This window comes from Populus nigra, chromosome 12 (genome assembly GCF_951802175.1).
Source record: "Populus nigra chromosome 12, ddPopNigr1.1, whole genome shotgun sequence".
NCBI lineage: Eukaryota > Viridiplantae > Streptophyta > Magnoliopsida > Malpighiales > Salicaceae > Populus > Populus nigra.
Genome location: NC_084863.1, coordinates 14,190,740 through 14,214,481, shown reverse-complemented (window position 1 = coordinate 14,214,481; position 23,742 = coordinate 14,190,740). Strand labels below are relative to the sequence as shown.

General features: G+C 34.3%; 4 protein-coding genes across 4 annotated transcripts; all 4 read right to left on the bottom strand.

Moving 5' to 3' along the window:
• Positions 1–1,299: 1,299 nt before the first annotated feature.
• On the bottom strand, positions 1,300–3,068 carry LOC133670251 (protein ACCELERATED CELL DEATH 6-like). The gene is made up of 3 exons (XM_062090776.1): positions 2,301–3,068; positions 1,642–2,195; positions 1,300–1,559 (listed from the first exon to the last, which is right to left on the bottom strand). The coding sequence occupies exons 1-3, from the start codon at positions 2,941–2,943 to the stop codon at positions 1,488–1,490; spliced, it is 1,269 nt and encodes a 422-aa protein (XP_061946760.1). The 5' UTR covers positions 2,944–3,068; the 3' UTR covers positions 1,300–1,487.
• Positions 3,069–6,033: 2,965 nt separating this feature from the next.
• On the bottom strand, positions 6,034–9,392 carry LOC133669547 (uncharacterized). The gene is made up of 6 exons (XM_062089736.1): positions 8,683–9,392; positions 8,026–8,579; positions 7,868–7,924; positions 7,448–7,534; positions 7,181–7,231; positions 6,034–6,941 (listed from the first exon to the last, which is right to left on the bottom strand). The coding sequence occupies exons 1-6, from the start codon at positions 9,320–9,322 to the stop codon at positions 6,216–6,218; spliced, it is 2,115 nt and encodes a 704-aa protein (XP_061945720.1). The 5' UTR covers positions 9,323–9,392; the 3' UTR covers positions 6,034–6,215.
• Positions 9,393–11,499: 2,107 nt separating this feature from the next.
• LOC133670246 (uncharacterized) lies at positions 11,500–12,624 on the bottom strand. Its single transcript, XM_062090767.1, has 2 exons — positions 12,578–12,624; positions 11,500–12,338 (listed from the first exon to the last, which is right to left on the bottom strand). The coding sequence occupies exon 2, from the start codon at positions 12,336–12,338 to the stop codon at positions 11,712–11,714; it is 627 nt and encodes a 208-aa protein (XP_061946751.1). The 5' UTR covers positions 12,578–12,624; the 3' UTR covers positions 11,500–11,711.
• A 3,987-nt stretch (positions 12,625–16,611) lies between these two features.
• Positions 16,612–17,888, bottom strand: LOC133669028 (protein ACCELERATED CELL DEATH 6-like). Its single transcript, XM_062089043.1, has 2 exons — positions 17,108–17,888; positions 16,612–17,003 (listed from the first exon to the last, which is right to left on the bottom strand). Exons 1-2 carry the CDS (start codon positions 17,730–17,732, stop codon positions 16,612–16,614), a joined length of 1,017 nt encoding a protein of 338 aa, XP_061945027.1. The 5' UTR covers positions 17,733–17,888.
• Positions 17,889–23,742: the final 5,854 nt, after the last annotated feature.

The window sequence follows — 23,742 nt, the reverse complement described above, 5'->3', positions numbered from 1 at the left end:
AGCCAGTGTGGAGATACACAATCAAGAGTGCCCTCTGTTGGTGCTGTCAATTCAGAAACATGAACACCAGCAAACTGAGTAGATAAATTATCAGAATTGATGGAATCAGACCGTGTGTAACGATAATTGCAATTGGAGGCTGAGTGTCCCTCCTGTTTGCATATTTGGCAGCGACCACGATAGCGTGATCTGCCAAATTGGGGTCGATTCCCATAATTGTTTCCATTCTGGAAACGATTTCTACCATGTTGCCCATTATTATTGAATGATTTATTAGAGAAATCAGCAAAAGAGGGAGAATTTTGAGTGGGGTACTGACCAAGTATGCTAGCAGAGGAATTCCCAAAATTTTGAGACACAATACCTTGTTTTGGTCGATTAAATCGACGATAGTTTCCATGGTGAGGATTACTGGACTGCTGATAGTGCTGTTGTGTAACAAAAGCATGATGTGAGGGTGAGGACAGTGGTGGAGCTGCACGTCCACGAATACGCTCAAGCTCTTGTTCATGAACAAGAAGTCGCGCACGAAGCTCTGTGAAGGTGATTGGAGTGTGTCTGTTGGCAATACCCTGGGCAAATGGCTGGTATTCCAGTGTGTGAGGGAGACCACGCAGTGTTCTTTTCACCAGTTCACTGTCTGGAACAGGCTGGCTGATGGCAGCAAGTTGGTCTGCGATGCCTTTGATTTTGGCAAGGTAGGCTTCAATGGACATATCATTCTTATATGTATCAAGAAGAGTATCATGTAGAATATCAGCACGAGAGAGAGTTTGCTGATGAAAGAGTGTTTCAAGTGTGTCCCAAACATCTTTGGCAACGTGTTTACCGAGGACCTCCGCGCAAGCGGTTGAAGACAACGTATTCTTGATTCCTCCCACAACAAGTTGGTCTATTTTGAACCAACGGGTATAATCAGGATTTGGGGTAACGACGCCCTCATTAATAATTGTTTTTGAAGGTGGCGGATCAGAGCCATCAATATGGCCATAGAGATCGTTGCAGATGAGAAGAGGAGTGATTTGATCTCGCCAGAGCAAATAATTATCAGAATTGAGATGGGTTGAGAAATTGTTTGTTAACGCAGCAAGTGAGATGGGAAGATTGGAAGAAGTGACAGAGACAGAGGACGATGATGACGCTGGAGTGGTCATTTTGTAAGAGGGAGATGTTAATTAATTGGTGAATACGCAGTCTTGCTCTGATACCATGAAAGAGTGGAGAAAATATTGTAGAGAAATAGAGAAGAAAAGGGTTTAGCAGAAGAATCTCTCAACCACTTAAGGGTTGGATTTGATGTATTTATATTATAGTGTCATGTAAATCACAAAGACGTTATACATATCAATTTCCTGATTTATAGCCTAAACATTAGCTATTCTACTGCCTTGATTCTAGCTATACAATCTGTCAATATTATCTTGAATCCTATCAATATGGAATGTATATCTTTAATCAAAATATTTAAAATGCAAGCAGAGCAAGTATCAACAGATCTCTAATACCTTGGTCCCTTCCACCCTGTTATTTGAATCAGAGTGCTGTCGCTCCTTAGCAAACTGGAAACAAAGAGGAAGCATAGTTACCAAATTATTAACGCAATTATAATACTAAAAATTGTACTCTTGTAGCTCTTCATACCGTTTCATCTGTTCCTTCATATCGCTGTACCGCTATTGTGGATTGTTTTCTACCAAGTTCATATGGTGTCAAACCTTCATTGTTAACAATACGAGGATAAACGCGGATGTCACGCACAAGAAGAAATACAGATGTGGGTTGGCCGTGCTGTGTTGCCAAATGCAAAGGTGTATTTCCATCCTCATCCATCGTATTTAACAGTGTTTCTACGATATTCTGATCCAGTTCGAGTATGCACATAATCAAAGAGCCATGTCCATTTTGGGCCGCTACATGAAGAATGTTCTGCCCTTTTTTATTTATGAATTCGTCTGGATAGGGGATAACTTTCAGGAATTCCTTTAACAAAGGAACCGAGCCTCCCTTGCATGCAAGATGAATAGGATAGTTGCCCTCTTGGTCAGTTTCATCAGCACCGGGGCGATACTTTTGTAATAGGAATTGAACTCCTTCCACATAGCCTGTAGATGATGCATAATGGAGTGGATTTCCAAACTCTTTGTCATGGAGACGTAATAACTCTGGCTTTGCTTCTTCGATTTTCTGCAATATACCTGAAAATAAAAATAAATTGTTTTGAATGAATTTAAAGATGATAGGTTTGCAAGATTGGTTTGTATGTATATCACTTTTCTGATGAGAGGAGACATTGTGATCACCTATGATACGGTTCTCGACGGCAGCGTGAACAGGGGACTTTCCTTCTGGTAGCATGCCAAGTGAATCTCCATCTTCTCTTTCTGTAGGGATCGAAGCTTCCGTATTCAAGAAATCATCAAGAATGTTCATATTGCGATTTTCAACAGCCAGATATAAAGGAGACCTGCCAGTCTCGTTTTTGTAATAGGCCACTTCTGGATCTCTGGAAATGAGATACTGGGCAACTTCTTTCTTACCATTGATCACTGCAACATGCAAAGGAGTGTTTCCTTTGCCATTTGTCATCCTCAGCAAGAAAGCATTCGAATTGACAAGGTTTCGAATTGTATGACTAACACTTCCCTCTCTGGCAGCTACATGAAGGATTGTGTCTTGCTGGTCGTTTCGGCTCGTGATTAGAGAAGGGATCTCTTTAGCCAGGTAAGCAGTAATATTATTACTTTTATACCTTATGGCTACATGAAGTAATGAGTTCCCACAGGGAGTCACTAGCTTCTCCGCTAAATGTTGCTGGACGCGGCTTTTAAATTCCTCAATATTGTCCTGCTTCACGCACTCATATAACTTACTATCTATCTTTGTATTTGCCATGTGATCTCTCGGAATCGTGTTTTCAACTATGTTTATTTCTACGCTAGACATAGCGAAAGAAAATATTATTTTACCTGAATCAGCTATACATATCAGACGGCAGGACTTCTAATTTAAATAGGCCAGACTGCATGTCAATGGAATCTGAAGTAATGTGAATCTTACTTTTGTTTTATTTGCAAGGATATATACTTTGATTACTCAAATACTTCAAGCATTTGTTCTGGAATCCAGGACATAGCAAGAGAGAGAGAGCAGTCTTGGCTATGGTTAAAGCAGCATCTTGAAAAGGAAAAGGGGAAAATATGTCCCCTAACTCAAAAAAGATGATTGTCATTAGGGAAATTCTTAGCTTAAATTTATAACTCAAAAAAGATGATTGTTGTTAGGAAAATTCTTAACTTGAATATATAACTCAAAGGAAAGGAAATTCTTAACTTGAATATATAACTCAAAGGAAATTCTTGAATATTTAACTCATATACACTGTGCAGGTGGGAGAATCCATGGTTTAATGAACAGGATGCACAATGGCATGAGATTCCACATCTTATACCTTCCGGTGATTTAACCAATCAATTCAAAAGTTTCAAACTCTTATGTTAAAATCCAAGAATACAGTTTAATAAATTTTATTATTTAAATGGGAGATCTCGTGTGCGTTGAACTGCATTATATATGTATATATAAACGAATTTTCAACTATTGATTTGGAGTGTCGATTTAAAGTATTGTAATAGCTTAAGATGTTTATTGAAAAAGATGAATCTAAGTCTTGGCTTTACCCAGCATGGACATTTTCTTTTAGCTACATACCTAATATGAATTTAATTTTGAAGTAAAAGTATGGAACTGATGGTAAAAAAAATAATAAACTAATTAAAAAAAAAAAAAACCTTTGGAATGTTCCATGCCCTGCCCAGACAACCTTGCTGGTCGCCCATTGGATAGCAAGACCGGGTTGGCCAACTTGCCTAGCAACCAACCAACTTATCTCTCTCTCTCTCTCTCTCTCTCTCTCTCTCTCTCTCTCTTTTTCTCTCTTATTTTTTCTCTTTTTTTCTCTCCTTTTTTTTCAACAAATAAAACTACAAATAAAACGTGCATGAAGCAACAAATGACAACACTAATCTCTCTCTCTCTCTCTTTCTCTTTTTTTCTCTCCTTTTTATGATTGATGTGTTGGTCCTACAAATGAGGACGTTACACCTCTCATCTTGGTTATTGATTAGTATTTAAAAGTGCATTTTTATCAAGGTTTTATATCACCATATTGCACTTAAAGTATCATTAAATTCCCTAACTTAAGCATGTTTTATAATAACAAGTATGATAACATAAGATATCTTTAATTTATGGTAAATGCTCATTTTGAATGCATGCATATCTCACAATTTAAAGGATTGATTGATGTGTTTAACTATTAAAAGTGAAAAGACAAAGAGAGGGCTAAGCTTAAAGAAGAGATGTTAGTTCAATTCAAATTGGAACATCATTCGGTTATTGGATCATAACTGGAGCTGTAGAACATGTATTTAAGTCTGGTTTATATGGATGGAAAGCTAAGACATAGGCCTAAAAATTTCATGAAGAGTCCAAGATTCAAAATGGTCGTTTTCAAGTTCAAATTGTAGCAACAAAAGAGAAGTCAGAATCTATCATGCAGCCCAGACATGATTTAGTATTCAGCCCATATCGCGAGTTCTAGAAGTCCAAATGAGCTCATTCTTATTTTGTTAGAAAGCTGCGATAAATGCCCAAAACTTTTATGAAGACTATCTAATCAAATGCTGATATTAGCGATGATGTTTTGTTCATACAAGAAGATAATGGTTGTCACCAAGTCAAGAGGTGACCACCCACTCAATAATTAGTCATCAAATCAATAGTTCTGAATTTTAGCCAATAAAAGAAAGCATTTGTCATACATTTAGACATCTTGGTGTTCAGATCAAGATCACTCTTTTTCTTTATATTTTGTAATGTTCAAGTTTTATTTTATGTTATATTAACTCTTGTTTATACTTTTCATTTCCTTTACTATACTTAGTTAACTTATATCATGTTTATGTTCTTATATTATTTTTTTATGTTTTTCTTCTTCATTATGTTTAGCTAAGTTAATTTTGTCAAGGTGAAAAGGATACACTAATGGTGTAAGAATAAGTATAATATAAACTCAACATGGACTTTAATGTTTGATACTAACATGCTTTGTATTTGTTATCTTACTCACTCTTAATACCTTACTTATTAAATGGTTAATCTAGATTTGTGTTGTACAACCCTTGGTACAACACATACTTGGCACTTTCATAGCCTATTGTATGGTATAACGGACACTTGTGCTAGGAAAAGAACTTGATTTGTTGTTAACATAAGTTATCACCATGAATACCTGACCACATTTACAAGTATTGACATTACTCAAATAAGATAATTAATATAATGATATTAATAATTTATAATCCGATTGGAACCTTCTTTGTGTGTGGTTTCCAGTTGAGTAATAAAAAGAGTTTATACTATACTTATTTAAAATAATATTAGTGGATCCTCTAACCTTGACAATTGTTTTATCCTTATTTAATCCTTACTTCAATATCACATCTCAGAAGTTCTCTTTAACTCCTTTTCATTTATTGTTTATAATTTTATATAGTTCACTCCCTGTGGTTCGACCTCGGTCTTGCCGGTTATTTATTACTTCGACACTCCTGCATTTAGGATAAGACATCAATCTTTTGATCGTGTCAAGAATTCAGATTCTTTTTATCTCTTCTCATAATCAACTTGTAGATATTTTTACTAAGTCATTTTCTACTGTTTTTCGGTTCAAGTTTCATGTCAATTCTTCACCCTCATCTTGAGGGGGCATATTATAGGATATATATATCAAGGAAATATTCATATGTTTAATCTATAATGTTGGCTAACTAATAAGTTAATATATAATTCCATTCAAAACATTAGACTTTGACTATTTGTTTTTCATTTTTTTTCTTCTAATATAATAACTTATATAGCCTATCATTAAAAAAATAAATAAATAAAATTTGCTTTAATGGAGTCATTTTAAATTTTCTTTAACTCAACTTATTGACAATTTTCTCTTAAATTTTTTTCATTTCTGATAGCATATTGATAGAACACATTCAATTCATTATTTCAACTAGAAACTCAAAAGATATTACAAGTTCAAATTATTATTACAACATCTAGACACACACAATATTCCAAGATGCTTTTTCATCCCTAACCTTCTAAAAAAAAGGCGATCACACAAAATCATGACATCTGTTGATGAAGATCAACCTGGATAGTTACTTGGGAAAGTTTGTCCAGAGATCACGAAGTTTATGAAGACGAGGAAGACTATAAATCAGGCACCTCCAATTGTAGACAAGCATGAAAAACGAGATGTAGTAGACATAATGCGAGAGCTTTCCTTCAATAATTTGGTTGACGGATGGTGGAAGAATCCATTGAATATAAAGCAATGTTTGAGCAAGGAAAAACACGATCCCCACCACTATAATGATGATCGCGAACACCCCATAATTGGATCCACCTAAAGCTATGCTCACGGCAAAAAAGAATGACAAGCACATCATGTAAATTGACCCACCCACCATTAAGGATGAAAACCAAAGTGCAAATGGTGCAAACTTGACATCATTCAAGTTTGTCCAAAGAAGGATTATAGCTGCCACCACAGAGGTATTTAAAGCCCACACATCAAGACATAAATAACCATCCAAAAGAGATGAACCAGTAGGACTGTCAAAGGCAGTGCTGTTATGGGAGGCAGTAGCAGTGCTGTTAAATTCTTGAAGATGCTCACTCGAGTTATTTTTATCCCTTAATTGTGGCATCTGTATAGCACCCGCAAAGGTTACACCAGCAACAAGCACCGCTACAACAAGAAGATTCTCTATCCTGCTCTTTGTTTCCTGTTTCCTTGGCGGCTTGCCTTGAGTACTAGTGAAACGCTCATATAGGGATTTCTTAGGGCGGGCATGGAAGTATAAGATAGATAATGTTGTCATCTGCATAGCAAGGGGAAACAAACTTCATAATAATGAGTTTCTGGCACTTCCTCAATCGCATGCAAAAGCGTTGGCCTTGAAATCCTTTTTTTTTTTTTTTAAGAACAAGCACGATTCTGGAATGATTTCTGAATTTTGAAAATAATTGTATAGAATCTAAATTAATCGGCCTTCAAGTAGATGTTCAAAAGAATAGGGATGACTAGAAAAAATATAGGAAAGAAGATGTGTAATATTACCGTTCCATAATAATCAAGCAGCTTGTAGTGCTTTGAATCAACTGCTTTGTCCTGTAAAAAAACATAATTTTAACTTAATGAATAGAGCTACCTCTTTTTTCTTTCTTTCCTTCTTTCCTTCTGTTCTATGGCTAGCCAACAATATAAGCCACTGAAACTGATGATCAGCCCATGTTTGGAAAGTAGTTCTTTGAGCTTAGAAGAGATAATTAACCTCAAGTGCAGTTTTAGGCTGACCAATTTTGTGTAGTCAATGTAAACTTGTACCTTTCCTTGAGAACCAGTCGAAGCGGTCGACTTTAATGTTGTAGAATTCTTCTTTCCATCCTTCACATCTTCTGAATTAACTTCGATCTGAGGAATGAAGACAGAAATCATGAAGCAACGCAGAGCAGATAATTGTACAAATTACATGACAAGAGCTCTTCTGACAAAGGATGATTGAGTATATCCAAGAACCACTCAACTCAAAAGCTTTAACAGCTAATTGAGGTTTAAGGATACGATTTTATATTATATCTTTAGTCCTGAATTTCAGTCAGCTTTTAAGAGTGTTAAGTTATATACTCTGTTTCCATTTTTTCATGACATCATCCTTTATTATGTAAAATATGATATCCTTTAGTGAAATGGAATCCTTGTCTACTTAAAATGTAACAACATTGTTTTTCAACAGAACTCTCATACCTGGATCTCGTCCGCAGGAATACTCTTTGAATCAAACTGCTCTCGTTCCTTAGCAAGCTGGCAACAAAGAGGAAGCCCAGAAACCAAAATATTAAATAAATAATACTCTTAAAATATGTACTTTTGTAGCCTCGATAAATGATGATCAAATAGCATACCATTTCATCTGTTTTGTCATATTGGTCTTCAGCCATTTTAGATTGTTGTTTCGCAACATCATATGGTGTAAAATTTTCATTGTTAACAATTGAATTTTCAACGCGTTTGTCACGCACAAGAACAAATGCAGCCGTGGATTGACCATGTCGTGCTGCTAAATGCAAAGGTGTATTCCCATCCTCATCCATCTCATTTAGCAGTGGTTCTACGATCTTCTGATACTGTTCGAGTATGTACCTTACCACATTGCCCTGTCCATTTTCAGCCGCTACATGAAGAATATTCTGCCCTTTTTTATTGAGGAATTCTTTAGGATATGGGAAAATATCAAGAAATTCCTTCACTAAATCAACAGATTCATTTTTGCATGCAACATGGATAGGATAGTTGCCTTCACTGTTTGTTTTATAAGCACCATTGAGAAAATTCTTTAATAGGAATCGAACTCCTTCCAGAAAACATATGGATGATGCATAATGCAGTGAATTTCCCAACTCTTCGTCAGTGAGACATAATAGCTCTGGCTTTGCTTTTGCAATTTTCTCCAATAGATCTGAAAATCAAAAGAAAATGTTTCAATGAATATAAAGATGATAGGTTTGCAACAATTGTTTGTATGTAAATCATTTTCTAGTGAGTATTGACATTGTGATCACCTATGTTACGTTGCTCGATGGCAGCATGAACAGGGGACTTTCGTTTTGGTAGGGCATCACCATCTTCTCTTGTTATAGGAATCGAAGCTCCCAAATCCAAGAGATCATCAAGTATCCCGTTCTTATTGCCATTCTCAACAGCCAGATATAAAGGAGAACTGCCGTTCTTGTTGCTGTAATAGGCCACTTCTGGATCTCTGGCAACTAGGAATTTGGCAACTTCTTCGTTACCCTTGATGACTGCGTCGTGCAAAGGAGTGTTTCGCTTTCCATTTGCCATCCTCATCAAGCTCGGATTCAATTCCACGAGAGATTTAATTGTATGAATAGCCGTTCTTTCTCTGGCAGCAAGATGAAGGACTGTGTCGTTCTGGCTGTTTCGCATGGTGATTAGAGAAGGAAACTCCTTAACCAGATAAGCTATAATATTGTCACTTCCATAGCTTACAGCTACGTGAAGCAGTGTATTCCCGCAGGGAGTCACTAGCTTCTCTGTTAAATGTTGCTGGAAACGTCTTTTCAAGGCCTCAGTATTGTCCTGCTTCACACACTCATGTAACTGACTATCTATCATTGCATTTTCTAAGTGATCTCTCGGAATCGAGTTTTCATCTATGTTTATCTCTACGGCGCTAGACATTGCAAAAGAAAATATTAGGTCACTTGAATCAGCTATACCTATCACTTATCAGACAGCAGGGCTTCTAATTCAAATAGGCTAGACTGCATGTCAATGGAATCTGAAGTAACGTGAATCTTACTTTTTTTTTTATTTGCAAGGATACTTTGATTACTCAAATACTTCACCCATTTCGTTCTGGAATCTTGGCTGTGGTTAAAGCAGCATCTAAAAAAGGAAAAGGAAAAGAGGAAAATTCTTAACTTGAATTTGTAACTCATATACAGCGTGCAGTTGGGAGAATCCATGGTTTAATGAACATGATACACGATGTCATGAGATTCTTCATCTTCTCGCGGTGATTTAACTATTCAATTCAAAAGTTTCAAACTCTAACGTTAAGCTCGAGTGGTTAGCGCCTGAAGCAAACCGAAGTCGCGGGATGAACTTGACTTGATTCCTTACTTCTTTTTTTTTTTTTTCTTTTTGAACCTATACAGATCATGTTAGAGTAATTTTTATAAAATTTAATTTAAAACTTGAGTTAAATAAAATATAGGGTTAAATGTTTTGAAATTTTAATTGTTATACCAAATTTAATATAATGCTAAAAAATTGATATTATTATTTTTTATGTTTAAAAAAATTTAGGTTTAATTAACTCCAATGAAAACACGTACAAACTAGTGATGAACTATATATGGTAATATACAATCCAAGTTGCTTGTTTTCGAGGGAAAAAAGAAGCACTAAATCATCTCCGAATTTGAATTCAATGATTTAAACTTAACGAACAAAAAGATGATAGAAGAAAACATGCGATGATCTCAATTCAAAAATAAAGAAATAAAGGTTCAAATTTATAAGTTCTCTTAGAAAAAAGTTAAATAATTAAAGGTTTATAAGCAATTTCATATTTAAAAGGGTGTTTTTGAAAGTATAGAATATAAACTTATTGATCAAAGAAAATTTTGATTGAAATCATTGGTCTTTTAGTTCCTAAAACTCAACCTATTGATATATAATTTCCTCGTAAAATTTATTCATTTCTGAGAACATATTGATGGAACACATCAAATTCGTTATTTCAACTGGAAATTGAGAAGTTATTACAAGTTCAAATTATTATTACAATAGCTAGACACACACACAATATCCCAAGATGTTTATTCACCCCGAAACGTTTTAAAAGAGGCCAATTCCACAAAATCCTGACATCTCTTATGAACATCAACCTGGATAGTTACTTCGGTTTCTCTAGAGATCAGGAAGTTTAGGAAGCTTAAAGACCTACCTATAGAAAAACAAGAAAAACGAGATGAGGTAGACATAATGCGAGAGCATGACTTCAAGAATTTGGTTTAGTACAGATGGTGGAAGAATCCATTGAATATAAAAGCAATGTTTGAATATATATTATATGTGTGTATAAGTTTGGAACCTTATTCTTACTTACAAAATTATCTCAATTTAAAAATTTATAAACTCCAACTCCAAGAATGATTTTTTTTATTCCAATACATTTTTTTTATAAAGTTTTTTGTGCCAAAATCTTTTTGACCAAGCATTTAAAAGTTCAGTTTATTTTGTAATCTTTGAAATATCCTTTTAAATAAAAAATATGAATTTATTATTAATTACCTTACGTATACAAGATAAATTACAAAATTAAGCTTCATATCTTTAACTTTTTCCTTTTTTAACTCTTGCTATATACATTCCATCATTGTTAAAAAAATATCAAGAAGAAGAAAATTAATGCATAATTCTAAAAATCCAAATCGTGAACGAGATCTTCACATCAAACTTCAACTATTTATTTCTTTTAATATAAGAACTTATGTATCCTTTCATTAAAAAATATTACAAATGCTTTAATGGAGTTATTTTAAAATGCAAGTCAAAGAATGATGAACCATGTATGGTAGTATACAATACAAGTTGAAGAGTCTAATTAAAAGAAAGTGATTTGGATCCATAGACTAGTCATACACTAAATCTCACTATTGATTCTGAATTCCATGATTTATATTAGTTTAGGAACAAAAAATAATTAAGATTTAAATTATTGTTATTTTTATCAAGCACTACATCATGTTCATTCCATTAGAATATAAACTTATTGATCAAAGAAAATGAACTCAACTTGACATTTTTCTCTTAAAATATATTTATCTATGAGAGAACATATTGATAGAACACATTCAATTCATTATTTCAATAGCTAGGCACACACAATATTCCAAGATGTTTATTCATCCCAAAAATAACCTTTTAAAAGAGGGCAATCCCTCAGAATCCTGACGTCTCTTGATGAAGATCAACCTGGATAGTTACTTTTCTTTCTACGGAGATCAGGAAGTTTATCAGTCAGCCACCTCCAACTGTAGACAAGCACGAAAAACGAGATTTAGTAGACATAATACGAGATCAATCCTTCAATAATTTGGTTGACGGATGGTGGAAGAATCCATTGAATATAAAGCAATGTTTGAGCAACGAAAAACGCGATCCCAACCACTATAATGATGATCGCGAACACCCCATAATTGGATCCACCTAATGCTATGCTCACGGCAAAAAAGAATGACAAACACATCATGTAAATAGACCCACCCACCATTAAGGATGAAAACCAAAGTGCAAATGGTGCAAACTTGACATCATTCAAGTTTGTCCAAAGAAGGATTATAGCTGCCACCACAGAGGTATTTAAAGCCCACACATCAAGACATAAATAACCATCCAAAAGAGATGAACCAGTAGGACTGTCCAAGGCAGTGCTGTTCCGGGAGGCAGTAGCAGTGCTGTTAAATTCTTGAAGATGCTCACTCGAGTTATTTTTATCCCTTAATTGTGGCATCTGTATAGCTCCCGCAAAGGTTACACCAACAACAAGCACCGCTACAACAAGAAGATTCTCTGTCCTGCTCTTTGTTTCCTGTTTCCTTGGCGGCTTGCCTTGAGTACTAGTGAAACGCTCATATAGGGATTTCTTAGGGCGGGCATGGAAGTATAAGATAGATAATGTTGTCATCTGCATAGCAAGGGGAAACAAACTTCATAATAATGAGTTTCTGGCACTTCCTCAATCGCATGCAAAAGCATTGGCCTTGAAATCCCTTTTTTTTTTTTTTTCAGAACAAGCAACATTCTGGAATGATTTCAGAATTTTTAATATAATTGTATAGAATCTAAATTAATCGGCCTTGAACTAGATGTTTAAAAGATTAGGCATGGCAAGAAAAAAGTAGGAAGGAAGAAAAGAAATAATACCGCTCCATAATAATCAACCAGTTCGTAGTGCTTTCGTGATGCCTTTTTTGTGTCTTGCTTCTTGTCCTGGAAAACAAAAACAATTTTATGTTAATGAATATAAGCCAATATAAGCCACTGAAACTGGTGATCAGCAAATATTTTATGTTAATGAATATAAGCAATGCATAACACATAATTGTTCAAATTACATGACATCAATACTGATCGAGAAGCCTTCTGATAATTAAAGAATGGTGATGGAGTATAAAAAAAAAACTCCACAAGCTTAAACTGTTAATTAAAATTTTAAAATATGATTTTATATTACCCCTATTTTTAGTCCTGAATTTCAGTCAGCTTATGCTAGAGCAGAGAATTGCTCGAGTGTCATAAGCTCTCTTTCCATTTTTTTTCATTACACATTTCTTTATTATGTAAAATATGATATCCTTTTGTGAAATGGAATCTATGTCTATTTAAAATTTCAGCAAAGAAAATTTCAACACGACTCTTATACCTTGGTCTTGTCCGCAGGCGTACTGTTCTTTGAATCAAACTGCTTTCGATCCTCAGCAAGCTGGCAACAAATAGGAATCCCACATACCAAAATATTAAATCAATAATGCTCCTAAAATATATGCATTTGTAGCTCAATAAATGATGATCAAATAGCGTACCATTTCATCTGTTTTTTCATATTGCTCTACAGCTATTTTGGATTGTTTTTCAGCAATATCATATGGTGTCAAATTTTCATTGTTAACAATCGAACTATCAACGCGTTTGTCACGCACAAGAACAAATGCAGCCACGGATTGACCATGATTTGTTGCCAAATGCAAAGGTGTATTTCCATCCTCATCCATTGTTAGGTTGGTTGCCATTAATGTGCAACAACCATTGACTATTGGCAGCCACCTTTGTTGAAGAAGAAGAGGAGTTGGCAGCCATCTTTGTTGAAGAAGAGTAGGAGTTGGCAGCCATCAATGTTGACAACAAAGCAAGAAGGTTGCCATGAAATGCCTATAAAAGAGGCATGATTTTAGAGAGCAAAATTGTGAGAGTTGTGAGAACGTGAAGAGAAGAGAAGAAGAGAGAAAGAGGGGCTGCAATGGCAGCAGCCTTGCTGCCATTGCAGCAGCTGCAAATGCAGCAAGAGAGTTGATGAGATGAGTAGAGTGGATGTAATCCTCCTCCTCTACATGTATTTATTGTATCCTTTCTCTATCTCTAATAAAATGAACCTCTCCCGTGGATGTAGGCGGTTTTGCCGAACCACGTTAAATATTGTGTCAGTGTGCTAAGCCTCCGATGAGCAAATATCAGTACATCACCGGTCGGAATTCTCAACAATTGCATATAGGCCCAGTTCAGAACAACCCCAGAGCCAATGTGATGGCTAGATATGAGTGGACAGGTGTATAGCCAATGAAGTGGCTATGATGAGTATGGAGACAAATGCAGGATTGACTTTCATGGATATTGCCCCCATGCTAAAGATCAGTGAGCTAGAAGACATTTGCCTTGGACAATAAGTGTGTGACTTGTGGAGCACTAAGACGCGGCTGCTATGAAGAAGCAGAAGGGCATGCACAGGTTCCGAGAACGAGTTGACTCTTGTCAAGGTGGTGAGCTCGGTAATGGCATTGTAATACTCAGAGTATGAAGACAGATACGGATCAACCTTTAATGGGCTGCCCCCATGGTTAAAGGTGGAGAGCTACCTGGACTCTTACGACTAAGAGCGAGAGACTCAAGGAGAAGTAAGGCGTGGTTCCTAGGAAGGAACAGAGGGCAAGCGCAACTCCTGGATTAGTAGACTCTTGGAAGAGTGGTGAGCTCGTGATCATATTGAGATACTCAGATAATGACTGTCGCACTTGGAAACATAAATTTCCGTTTGAGGGGGTGTTGTAAGCCTTGGTGTAAGGCTTGATGAATCATTCCGGATCGAGCATGGTTGATACGCTCGAAGGGGAATGTTGTGTTCCAGAGACAAGCGTTAACACTCTTCAGATGTGATGTGAGAGACTATCTGATTGTAGTGATCCTTTTGTGTGAGAAAAGGTGTGCTTTGGTAACTCTGATGATTGAAAGGTTTGGTGAGTACCTGTAAACTCGGCCAAAGACGCTCTCAGAATGGTAAGCTTGGAAGAGCTGCAAGATGCAAGCCTGTGCTGAAGAAGCAAGAGGACAGTTGCCCCACATGAATGGCAAAGGGGGTGATTGTTAGGTTGGTTGCCATTAATGTGCAACAACCATTGACTATTGGCAGCCACCTTTGTTGAAGAAGAAGAGGAGTTGGCAGCCATCTTTGTTGAAGAAGAGTAGGAGTTGGCAGCCATCAATGTTGACAACAAAGCAAGAAGGTTGCCATGAAATGCCTATAAAAGAGGCATGATTTTAGAGAGCAAAATTGTGAGAGTTGTGAGAACGTGAAGAGAAGAGAAGAAGAGAGAAAGAGGGGCTGCAATGGCAGCAGCCTTGCTGCCATTGCAGCAGCTGCAAATGCAGCAAGAGAGTTGATGAGATGAGTAGAGTGGATGTAATCCTCCTCCTCTACATGTATTTATTGTATCCTTTCTCTATCTCTAATAAAATGAACCTCTCCCGTGGATGTAGGCGGTTTTGCCGAACCACGTTAAATATTGTGTCAGTGTGCTAAGCCTCCGATGAGCAAATATCAGTACATCACCGGTCGGAATTCTCAACAATTGCATATAGGCCCAGTTCAGAACAACCCCAGAGCCAATGTGATGGCTAGATATGAGTGGACAGGTGTATAGCCAATGAAGTGGCTATGATGAGTATGGAGACAAATGCAGGATTGACTTTCATGGATATTGCCCCCATGCTAAAGATCAATGAGCTAGAAGACATTTGCCTTGGACAATAAGTGTGTGACTTGTGGAGCACTAAGACGCGGCTGCTATGAAGAAGCAGAAGGGCATGCACAGGTTCCGAGAACGAGTTGACTCTTGTCAAGGTGGTGAGCTCGGTAATGGCATTGTAATACTCAGAGTATGAAGACAGATACGGATCAACCTTTAATGGGCTGCCCCCATGGTTAAAGGTGGAGAGCTACCTGGACTCTTACGACTAAGAGCGAGAGACTCAAGGAGAAGTAAGGCGTGGTTCCTAGGAAGGAACAGAGGGCAAGCGCAACTCCTGGATTAGTAGACTCTTGGAAGAGTGGTGAGCTCGTGATCATATTGAGATACTCAGATAATGACTGTCGCACTTGGAAACATAAATTTCCGTTTGAGGGGGTGTTGTAAGCCTTGGTGTAAGGCTTGATGAATCATTCCGGATCGAGCATGGTTGATACGCTCGAAGGGGAATGTTGTGTTCCAGAGACAAGCGTTAACACTCTTCAGATGTGATGTGAGAGACTATCTGATTGTAGTGATCCTTTTGTGTGAGAAAAGGTGTGCTTTGGTAACTCTGATGATTGAAAGGTTTGGTGAGTACCTGTAAACTCGGCCAAAGACGCTCTCAGAATGGTAAGCTTGGAAGAGCTGCAAGATGCAAGCCTGTGCTGAAGAAGCAAGAGGACAGTTGCCCCACATGAATGGCAAAGGGGGTGATTGTTAGGTTGGTTGCCATTAATGTGCAACAACCATTGACTATTGGCAGCCACCTTTGTTGAAGAAGAAGAGGAGTTGGCAGCCATCTTTGTTGAAGAAGAGTAGGAGTTGGCAGCCATCAATGTTGACAACAAAGCAAGAAGGTTGCCATGAAATGCCTATAAAAGAGGCATGATTTTAGAGAGCAAAATTGTGAGAGTTGTGAGAACGTGAAGAGAAGAGAAGAAGAGAGAAAGAGGGGCTGCAATGGCAGCAGCCTTGCTGCCATTGCAGCAGCTGCAAATGCAGCAAGAGAGTTGATGAGTTGAGTAGAGTGGATGTAATCCTCCTCCTCTACATGTATTTATTGTATCCTTTCTCTATCTCTAATAAAATGAACCTCTCCCGTGGATGTAGGCGGTTTTGCCGAACCACGTTAAATATTGTGTCAGTGTGCTAAGCCTCCGATGAGCAAATATCAGTACATCACCGGTCGGAATTCCCAACATCCATCTCATTTAGCAGCGGTTCTACGAGCGTCTTCTCTTGTCTGAGTATGTACCTAACTACATTGCCCTTTCCATTTTCCGCCGCTACATGAAGAATGTTCTGCCCTTTTTCATTGAGGAATTCTTTTGGAAAGGGGGTAATCTTCAGAAATTCCTTGACTACATCAACAGAGTCATTTTTGCATGCTAGATGGATAGGATAGTTGCCTTCATGGTTTCTTTTATAAGCACCATTGAGAAACTTTTGTAAAAGGAATTGAACTCCTTCCAGAAAACCACTGGATGATGCATAATGCAGTGAATTTCCCAACTCTTTATCAGTGAGACATAATAGGTCTGGCTTTGCTTTTTCTATTTTCTCCAATATATCTGAAAAACAAAAGAAATTGTTTCAAATGAATATGAACATGATAGGTTTGCAACAACTGTCTGTATGTAAATCATTTTCTACTGAGTATAGACATTGTGATCACCTCTGTTACGTTGCTCGATGGCAGCATGAACTGGTGACTTTCCTTTTGGTAGGGCATCACCATCTTCACTTTCTATAGGGAACGAAGCTTCCGTTTTCAAGAGATAATCAAGTATCTCTTTCTTATTGCCGTTCTCGACTGCCAGATATAAAGGAGACCTGCCATTCTTGTTGTTGTAATAGGCCACTTCTGGATCTTTGGAAACTAGGAAAATGGCAAGTTCTTTGTTGCCCTTGATCACTGCATCATGCAAAGGAGTGTTTCCCTTTGTATTTTTCTTCCTCATCAAGCTCGGATTCGATTCCGCAAGAGATTTAATTGTATGACTGGCCTTTCCTTCTCTGGCAGCAAGATGAAGGATTGTGTCCTTCTGGCTGTTTTGGATGGTGATTAGAGAAGGAAACGTTTCAGCCAGATAAGATGTAATATTGTCACTTCCATAGCTTACAGCTACATGAAGTAGTGAATTCCCAGCGGGAGTCTGTAGCTCCTTTGCTGAACGTTTTCGAACACAGCTCTTAAATGGAACAACGCTGTCAAGCTTTATAAATTCATATAATGAAGGATCCATCATTTCATTTGGCTCATGAGGCTCATCGTCTATTTTTATGAGTAGAGTACCCATAGCAGAAGAAAAATAATTATGTTAGCACTTGAATCAGCTACAAATCGGGGCTGGACTTTTATTTGAATAGAACAGAGTGCATTTCAATAGAATCTGAAGTGATATAGATGTTACTTTGATTTCACTTGCATGAATATACTTGGAGTACTCAAATCCTTCTCTAGTTTGTTGTGCGAAGCCAGGACTCAGCAACATGATCATGATTAAATAATAATTTTAGAGAATAATATAAATAATATTTTAAATTTTTATTTTCTGGTTTAAGTTTTTAACTTGGTTGGATTACATGACATGATATTAAAATTTTGATAATTAAAATGTTTTGAGTTCAAATCTCAGTTTTTTTATTTTTGATTTTCATTTGAAAAATATGTTAAATAATAATATAATTTATATTTTGAGATTTTATTTAATAATTTAAATTTTAAATTAAAATGTTTATTGATTAAATCAGCATCTAGAGCAATAAAAGAAAAGGATAAATATGTTCCATAGGCGACTGATAGTCCGTATTCTTAACTTGAGAATATAACTCACTGTGCGAACACTCAAAGATTCAAGGAACAGGATCCACAATGGCATCAGATTGTACCTTAGGTTAGGTAAAAAGATCCAAAATTTTTAACTGTTTAATTATCAGGAAGCCCAAGGATGTTTTATGTTATTTTTTTTAACTTAAAACTTAAATAAATTACTATGTTGCACGAAAATACCTTAAATAGATGTTTTTTTCATAGTTTTGGAACCGAAGGCGATTTGGGGCTGGAACTGAACCGGGTTTAAAAAAAATAGTGAAAGAAAAAATCCGAGGTGACCCCGTGGGTTGACCCGGCAAGACCCGGTCAAAAACTCGGTTGCGACCCGTTAACTTTTGTTTTGTTATATCGTTTTGATTTTAAAAAAAAAAAACAGAATTGATCCGGGCGACCCGGTCAAAACCCGAAACCCGGACCTTGGACCAGTCCGGGTTAAAAAACTATGGTTTTTTCAGTTAAGTTATCAAAGAAAAAAGTTTTGTCCCTGAAAAGGTTTAATAGTAAATCAAAACCTGCTTAATTTAAAATCATTACTTGTAGAATTGTGATGGAATATATAAGACTACTCAAGTATTTGCTTTTACACAGTGCGAGTTTAATTGCATTTGTATCACACGTTTGGATCCTCATTCTTTCCAAAGTGAAGCTCTAGCTGGTTCTTTTTGCAATATCAATGTTACTGTTCTGGCCTAGTACTTTCCATTTCTGTTCCAGATCGAAATCTATGATTTTAATGTTTTTTTTTCTTTTGTTGATAATAATCATTAATTTGATATTTTATTTTTAATTTTCTGTTAAAAAAACTAGATTTTAATATTCTTTTTAATGTTTTAGAATATTAATTAACGTTAATCACAGGGAACACAAATACATTTGCAATATGGACCATAATAGTTTTTTTAAAAAAAATTATTTATTTATTTTTTTAATTTAGTTTATTAATGTTAAATTTTTAAAAGAGTGAACTTTATAACTTATTTTGATTTACTTTTGGTAAGATTACTAGTGTTTTTAAAAAAAACTTTGACTTTAAGTTGGTATTTAATTTTACCAAAAAAAAAAACTTTATTGTTTGCAAGAGATTGACAATTAGAAGATCAAAATTGATGAAAAACAAAATAAAAGCCCTTTTTTTAAAAAAAAAAAAGGGTCAATGCTTTTATTAGAGATTTGGCCTTAGGATTTTTTTCTAATTTTCTCTATGGTTAGTTTAAATTTTATTTTATTCATATTTTTTTCTAATTTTCTCTATGGTTAGTTTAAATTTATTTTATTCATATTTTAGTTTTTAAATTTGAGAGTGAAAAGAGAGGTTAAAAAATAATAAATGAGAGAAAAAAATGGTTATTTGATTTGATTTTATTGACAAATATAAAAAAAAATTAATATTATAGTATTCATTTTGATAAAAAGAGTGTTATTAATTTTTTTTTGAACTTTCACGTTACCGGGAAAAGTAGTTCAAGATTGGAAGAGTTTTTTTTTTATTTAATTTTGTATTTTTATGTTTTTGTTGGAGTTTTTAAGTTAATAAATTGATTTTTTAGATGCAATAGGTTTAATTGCTCTCAATAAAAATAGATTGAAAAATAATTTTTTAGGTGAAGAAAACACTTCTCCTAGTTTTTTGACAACCTCTAAATTGGTAGGATTCTGTTAAAAGCAACGACATGCTATTGGCCTTTTTGTTTTGAAGAAATTAGATATAATTTCTTAAAAATTAATTTAGTTAACATATATTAGATATATTGTTTAATTATTAAATTCTTAAATTGATTAAGAATATATATATATATATATATGTGTGTGTGTGTGTGTGTGTGTGTGTATTATTTTATTTAATGTCATTCAATTTTTTCTTTGTTAAGATTATAAAATTCCTTTTTAATATTAGTAATCGTTTTTTTATGCAGTCTATTAAAATTTATTTTTTTATTTTTTTTTATTTTGTTGAGTTATTTCATTGTGAGCATTTATATTTGTTATCATATAATTAAATAAAAAAAATATAATTTTAAAAAACATAGTTATTAAATATAATAAGGTTCATGATTTGAGTTGTGAATTTATCAAATTATTTTAAATTAAAATAGGTTAATCCAATATGTAGTTTCATATTAATTGTTTTTAGTTAAACCACTTTTTATCCGTTGCTAGGTTTTTTGCGACGTGTTAAATTTATAAAGTCACATTAAATTAATCCTCACATTATTTGTTTTTAAATATAAATTAGGTAAAAAAATAAAGATGGAAAATTTCAATATTTACTTGCTAAGCCACATGATATGACTTTGATTTCATGATTGGAAGATTTTTAGCTACTAGAAAAATACATTATTAATTCCTTTACTATTTTTTAAACATTCAAAAAAAAATTAATCCATGGCCCAATTATCTAATATATTGGGAATGCCCATCCTGTTTTTTTTTTTTTGGTTTGTTTAATGTTCTATGTGCTTGTCCCCGTTTATAAAAACATAATGACATGGGAAACAATAGAATGTGTGAAATTCTTCTTACATAATCATCAAAATCCATAGGTTATAAATCTATCCATACGTACTACAGTCATAACATCTGTATCCAATAAACTGCAATTAATCATTAGGGACTAAACTTCAAATCTGATTCAACTCTTAGGGACCCAATTAAAATCTGATTATCAAAATTAAGGACCAAATCATAACAATTCAAACTCCAAGGACCAAGCAATAATGATTATAAATTCCATGGATTAAATTGTATCTTTACCTTCTCCTTCTCGAGCAAGGTTGTTAAAATCGCGAGTTGACTTTTAAAATCTTACGATTTTACGAGTCAACATGTATATAACTTGTCAAATCGGGTTAAAACTCGAAATCGGTCAAAATCGGTCAAACTCGGTGAAAATCGGTAAAATCGGACCGATTTTACGAGTTTGACCGATTTCGAGTTTTAACCCACAAAAGTTAAAAAATTTATTGCCTCCCTGTCCGAGTCCCCTGACACTCCACTACATAGTCTCCACTCCCCAGTCTCCCCTTTCCCCGTTGCCCAAATCTCAAATTTTTTATCTTAGCAAACTAACACCAGCATTAGAGGATCTTGGGAATGGGAAAGCCTTATACTATATTTTAGACCGGGAAGGCATGATCGGAGGATCGAAACCATGAAAAGATAGAGGTAAATGGTGAGGAATCAAAGGAGTAAAATAAAAGAAAGGAATATTTATATCGAGAGAAATACTGTGTTTTAGACTAACCATTTGTTAACTACAAAGAGAGATAACAAAGACTCGGAGAGAACTTGAAATACATGTCTTGCTTGGTAGGATATTTGGATATTATTTCTAGGACTTGTTACTAACATAAAAAAGGTAGAAGGTGAGGTGGCATGAGATTAAATTGATGTCATTTTATACATTTTTGTTCTCGTTGTCACAGGTTTACTGTATTGGTCCCTGTTAATTTTTTAAAAAAAATTGGTGATATACCTTAGAATGTTGTATCATCTCTAGTTGTCTGCACTGTGTTTCAAGACCTGTCCTTTAAAAAATGTTCTGAAACTCTATCAATAAAACATAGTTGTTCAATCTTATTTTTTTCTTTTTGTATTTTTAAGTTATTTAAATCATGTATGAATTTTTATTTGAATTATGTATTTTAAGGTGTTTGGACATTTGTATTGTTTATTTCACTTTTATTTTAATTGTGTTATATTATTATTTACTACTTGACTGAAATTGTCAATATATAATTAGTTAAAATATTTTCCTTATGATTTTACGATCCGAGTTTACGATCCGAATTTATATTTTATATTTCATGTCGTGTCAAAAAAATCGTTTTTGACAACCTCGTTCTGGAGACTTTCTGCCAATTCTCCTTTACCGACAGTGGCTTCATCCTTTCTTCATCTTTCTTATTTCTTTAGGACATAATAATCTTGTGTGGTAAACGTAAATGCACATGCAATTATTTAACCATAACTATCTTTTTTTTTTATTTTTTTTATTAAAAGTTATTTTTAGTTGCTAAGAAATAATTATTAATCTATAAATATGTCATATAAATTCAATTTATTTATATAAAATATATTTAAAAAATTAAAAATAAATTACAATAATCTCTTTGAAGTGTTATAAAATAAATAAATAAAAAATTAATTATTTTTTTAAAAAAAAACTAAACAATTAAAATAAAACAAAAAAATATTAATTAAAATTTAAATAAAAATTAATAAAATAATTTTTTTAAAAAAAATTAAACAATGCTGGCAATAGCATACCAAGCCCACGCGCTTGGCCAAGGATAAAAAAAACATAAGTGGGCTTGATACTAGAAGCCCAAGCCAGCATTCCCGGCTAATATATTTTTTTTCTTTTGAAGTTATTTCTTGAAATAGACAAGTTGTTTATTATGCAAAAATTATTTGTTATCCTCTGCATCTTTTTCCTGTTACCTCCTGTGTTTGAAAAATAAAAGCTCAAGTTTTGAAACATCACCTTTATTGAACTTTCATTAAAAAGATAAATTTATTAAGATCAAGATTAATTTTTTTATAATTGAAATCTGTCCATTAAAGCACTTTTTCTCTTCTCTCTCAATGTTCAGACACTAAATATTTTTTTTTAAGAAAAAGATAGGACTAAAATGTGAAATGCTATAACAACAAGGATCAAATAATAGATAAGTTGAAACTTTATAGAGCAAATTAAAGTTTTCCATACCAATATCCAAATGGGGTTTTTTATATTAAATTTGATCAATTTCTTAAGTTTGTTTTCAACAAACATAAAATTTTATTTTGTAAAATCAATTTTTAATTCATTGTTGTAAAATTCGTTGACATTTTGGATATGTAAGACAATGAAAAGTGAAAAAGCAAATCTTAACATGTAAAACTGTTTTAATATAATTTTAAAATTGAAAATAATATAGTTTCATGATAAAAATTAAAAAAAAATATTTGTATGAATAGTGCAATGAATAATGAATCTCGATCGAGAGGAAGAGTAACAATACACAATATTAATATTAATATTAATTCCATAAAGTAATAACTCATAATCCACTTTAATTATTCAATTAATCTAAACCTCATAACAATACATGCAATCCCTTTGAGAGTGCTTTTATTTATTTGCGAAATTGCAAATAAGTGAATATCTACGAAATGAGCATTGTATCTCTGAATCAATGCCAGCCATTAATTTTCAAATAAGGACAATATAGTCTATTCGCTCAAAATATTTTTTTTAATTCCATCTAAGTCCACACTTCCTAGAGTTTTGTGGAGCCTTGGCGTTTTTTTTAAAATGTGTTTGGCAGTATGGTTTAGTAGGTTTTTACAGTTTTGTTCACATTACAGCCTATCATTTTCACGATGTCTACCTATGGATAATCATATCTCACTTGATTATATTTTGAAAGCCTTTTGAGGGAAACATGATGAGGTTTTTCTAATTTTTTATGGAAGGTCCATCTAATTTTTTA

Excerpts from the sequence above, each read along its gene's own strand:
- LOC133670251 (XM_062090776.1), bottom strand. The coding sequence starts at position 2,943 with ATGTCTAGCGTAGAAATAAACATAGTTGAAAACACGATTCCGAGAGAT. Across the intron at positions 2,196-2,300 it reads CGTCGAGAACCGTATCATAG|GTATATTGCAGAAAATCGAA; the intron begins GTGATCACAATG and ends TTTTATTTTCAG. Across the intron at positions 1,560-1,641 it reads ATGAAGGAACAGATGAAACG|TTTGCTAAGGAGCGACAGCA; the intron begins GTATGAAGAGCT and ends CTTTGTTTCCAG.
- LOC133669547 (XM_062089736.1), bottom strand. The coding sequence starts at position 9,322 with ATGTCTAGCGCCGTAGAGATAAACATAGATGAAAACTCGATTCCGAGA. Across the intron at positions 7,925-8,025 it reads ATGACAAAACAGATGAAATG|CTTGCTAAGGAACGAGAGCA; the intron begins GTATGCTATTTG and ends CTTTGTTGCCAG. Across the intron at positions 7,535-7,867 it reads TTCCTGCGGACGAGATCCAG|ATCGAAGTTAATTCAGAAGA; the intron begins GTATGAGAGTTC and ends TTCATTCCTCAG.
- LOC133670246 (XM_062090767.1), bottom strand. The coding sequence starts at position 12,338 with ATGACAACATTATCTATCTTATACTTCCATGCCCGCCCTAAGAAATCC.
- LOC133669028 (XM_062089043.1), bottom strand. The coding sequence starts at position 17,732 with ATGGGTACTCTACTCATAAAAATAGACGATGAGCCTCATGAGCCAAAT. Across the intron at positions 17,004-17,107 it reads CATCGAGCAACGTAACAGAG|ATATATTGGAGAAAATAGAA; the intron begins GTGATCACAATG and ends TTTGTTTTTCAG.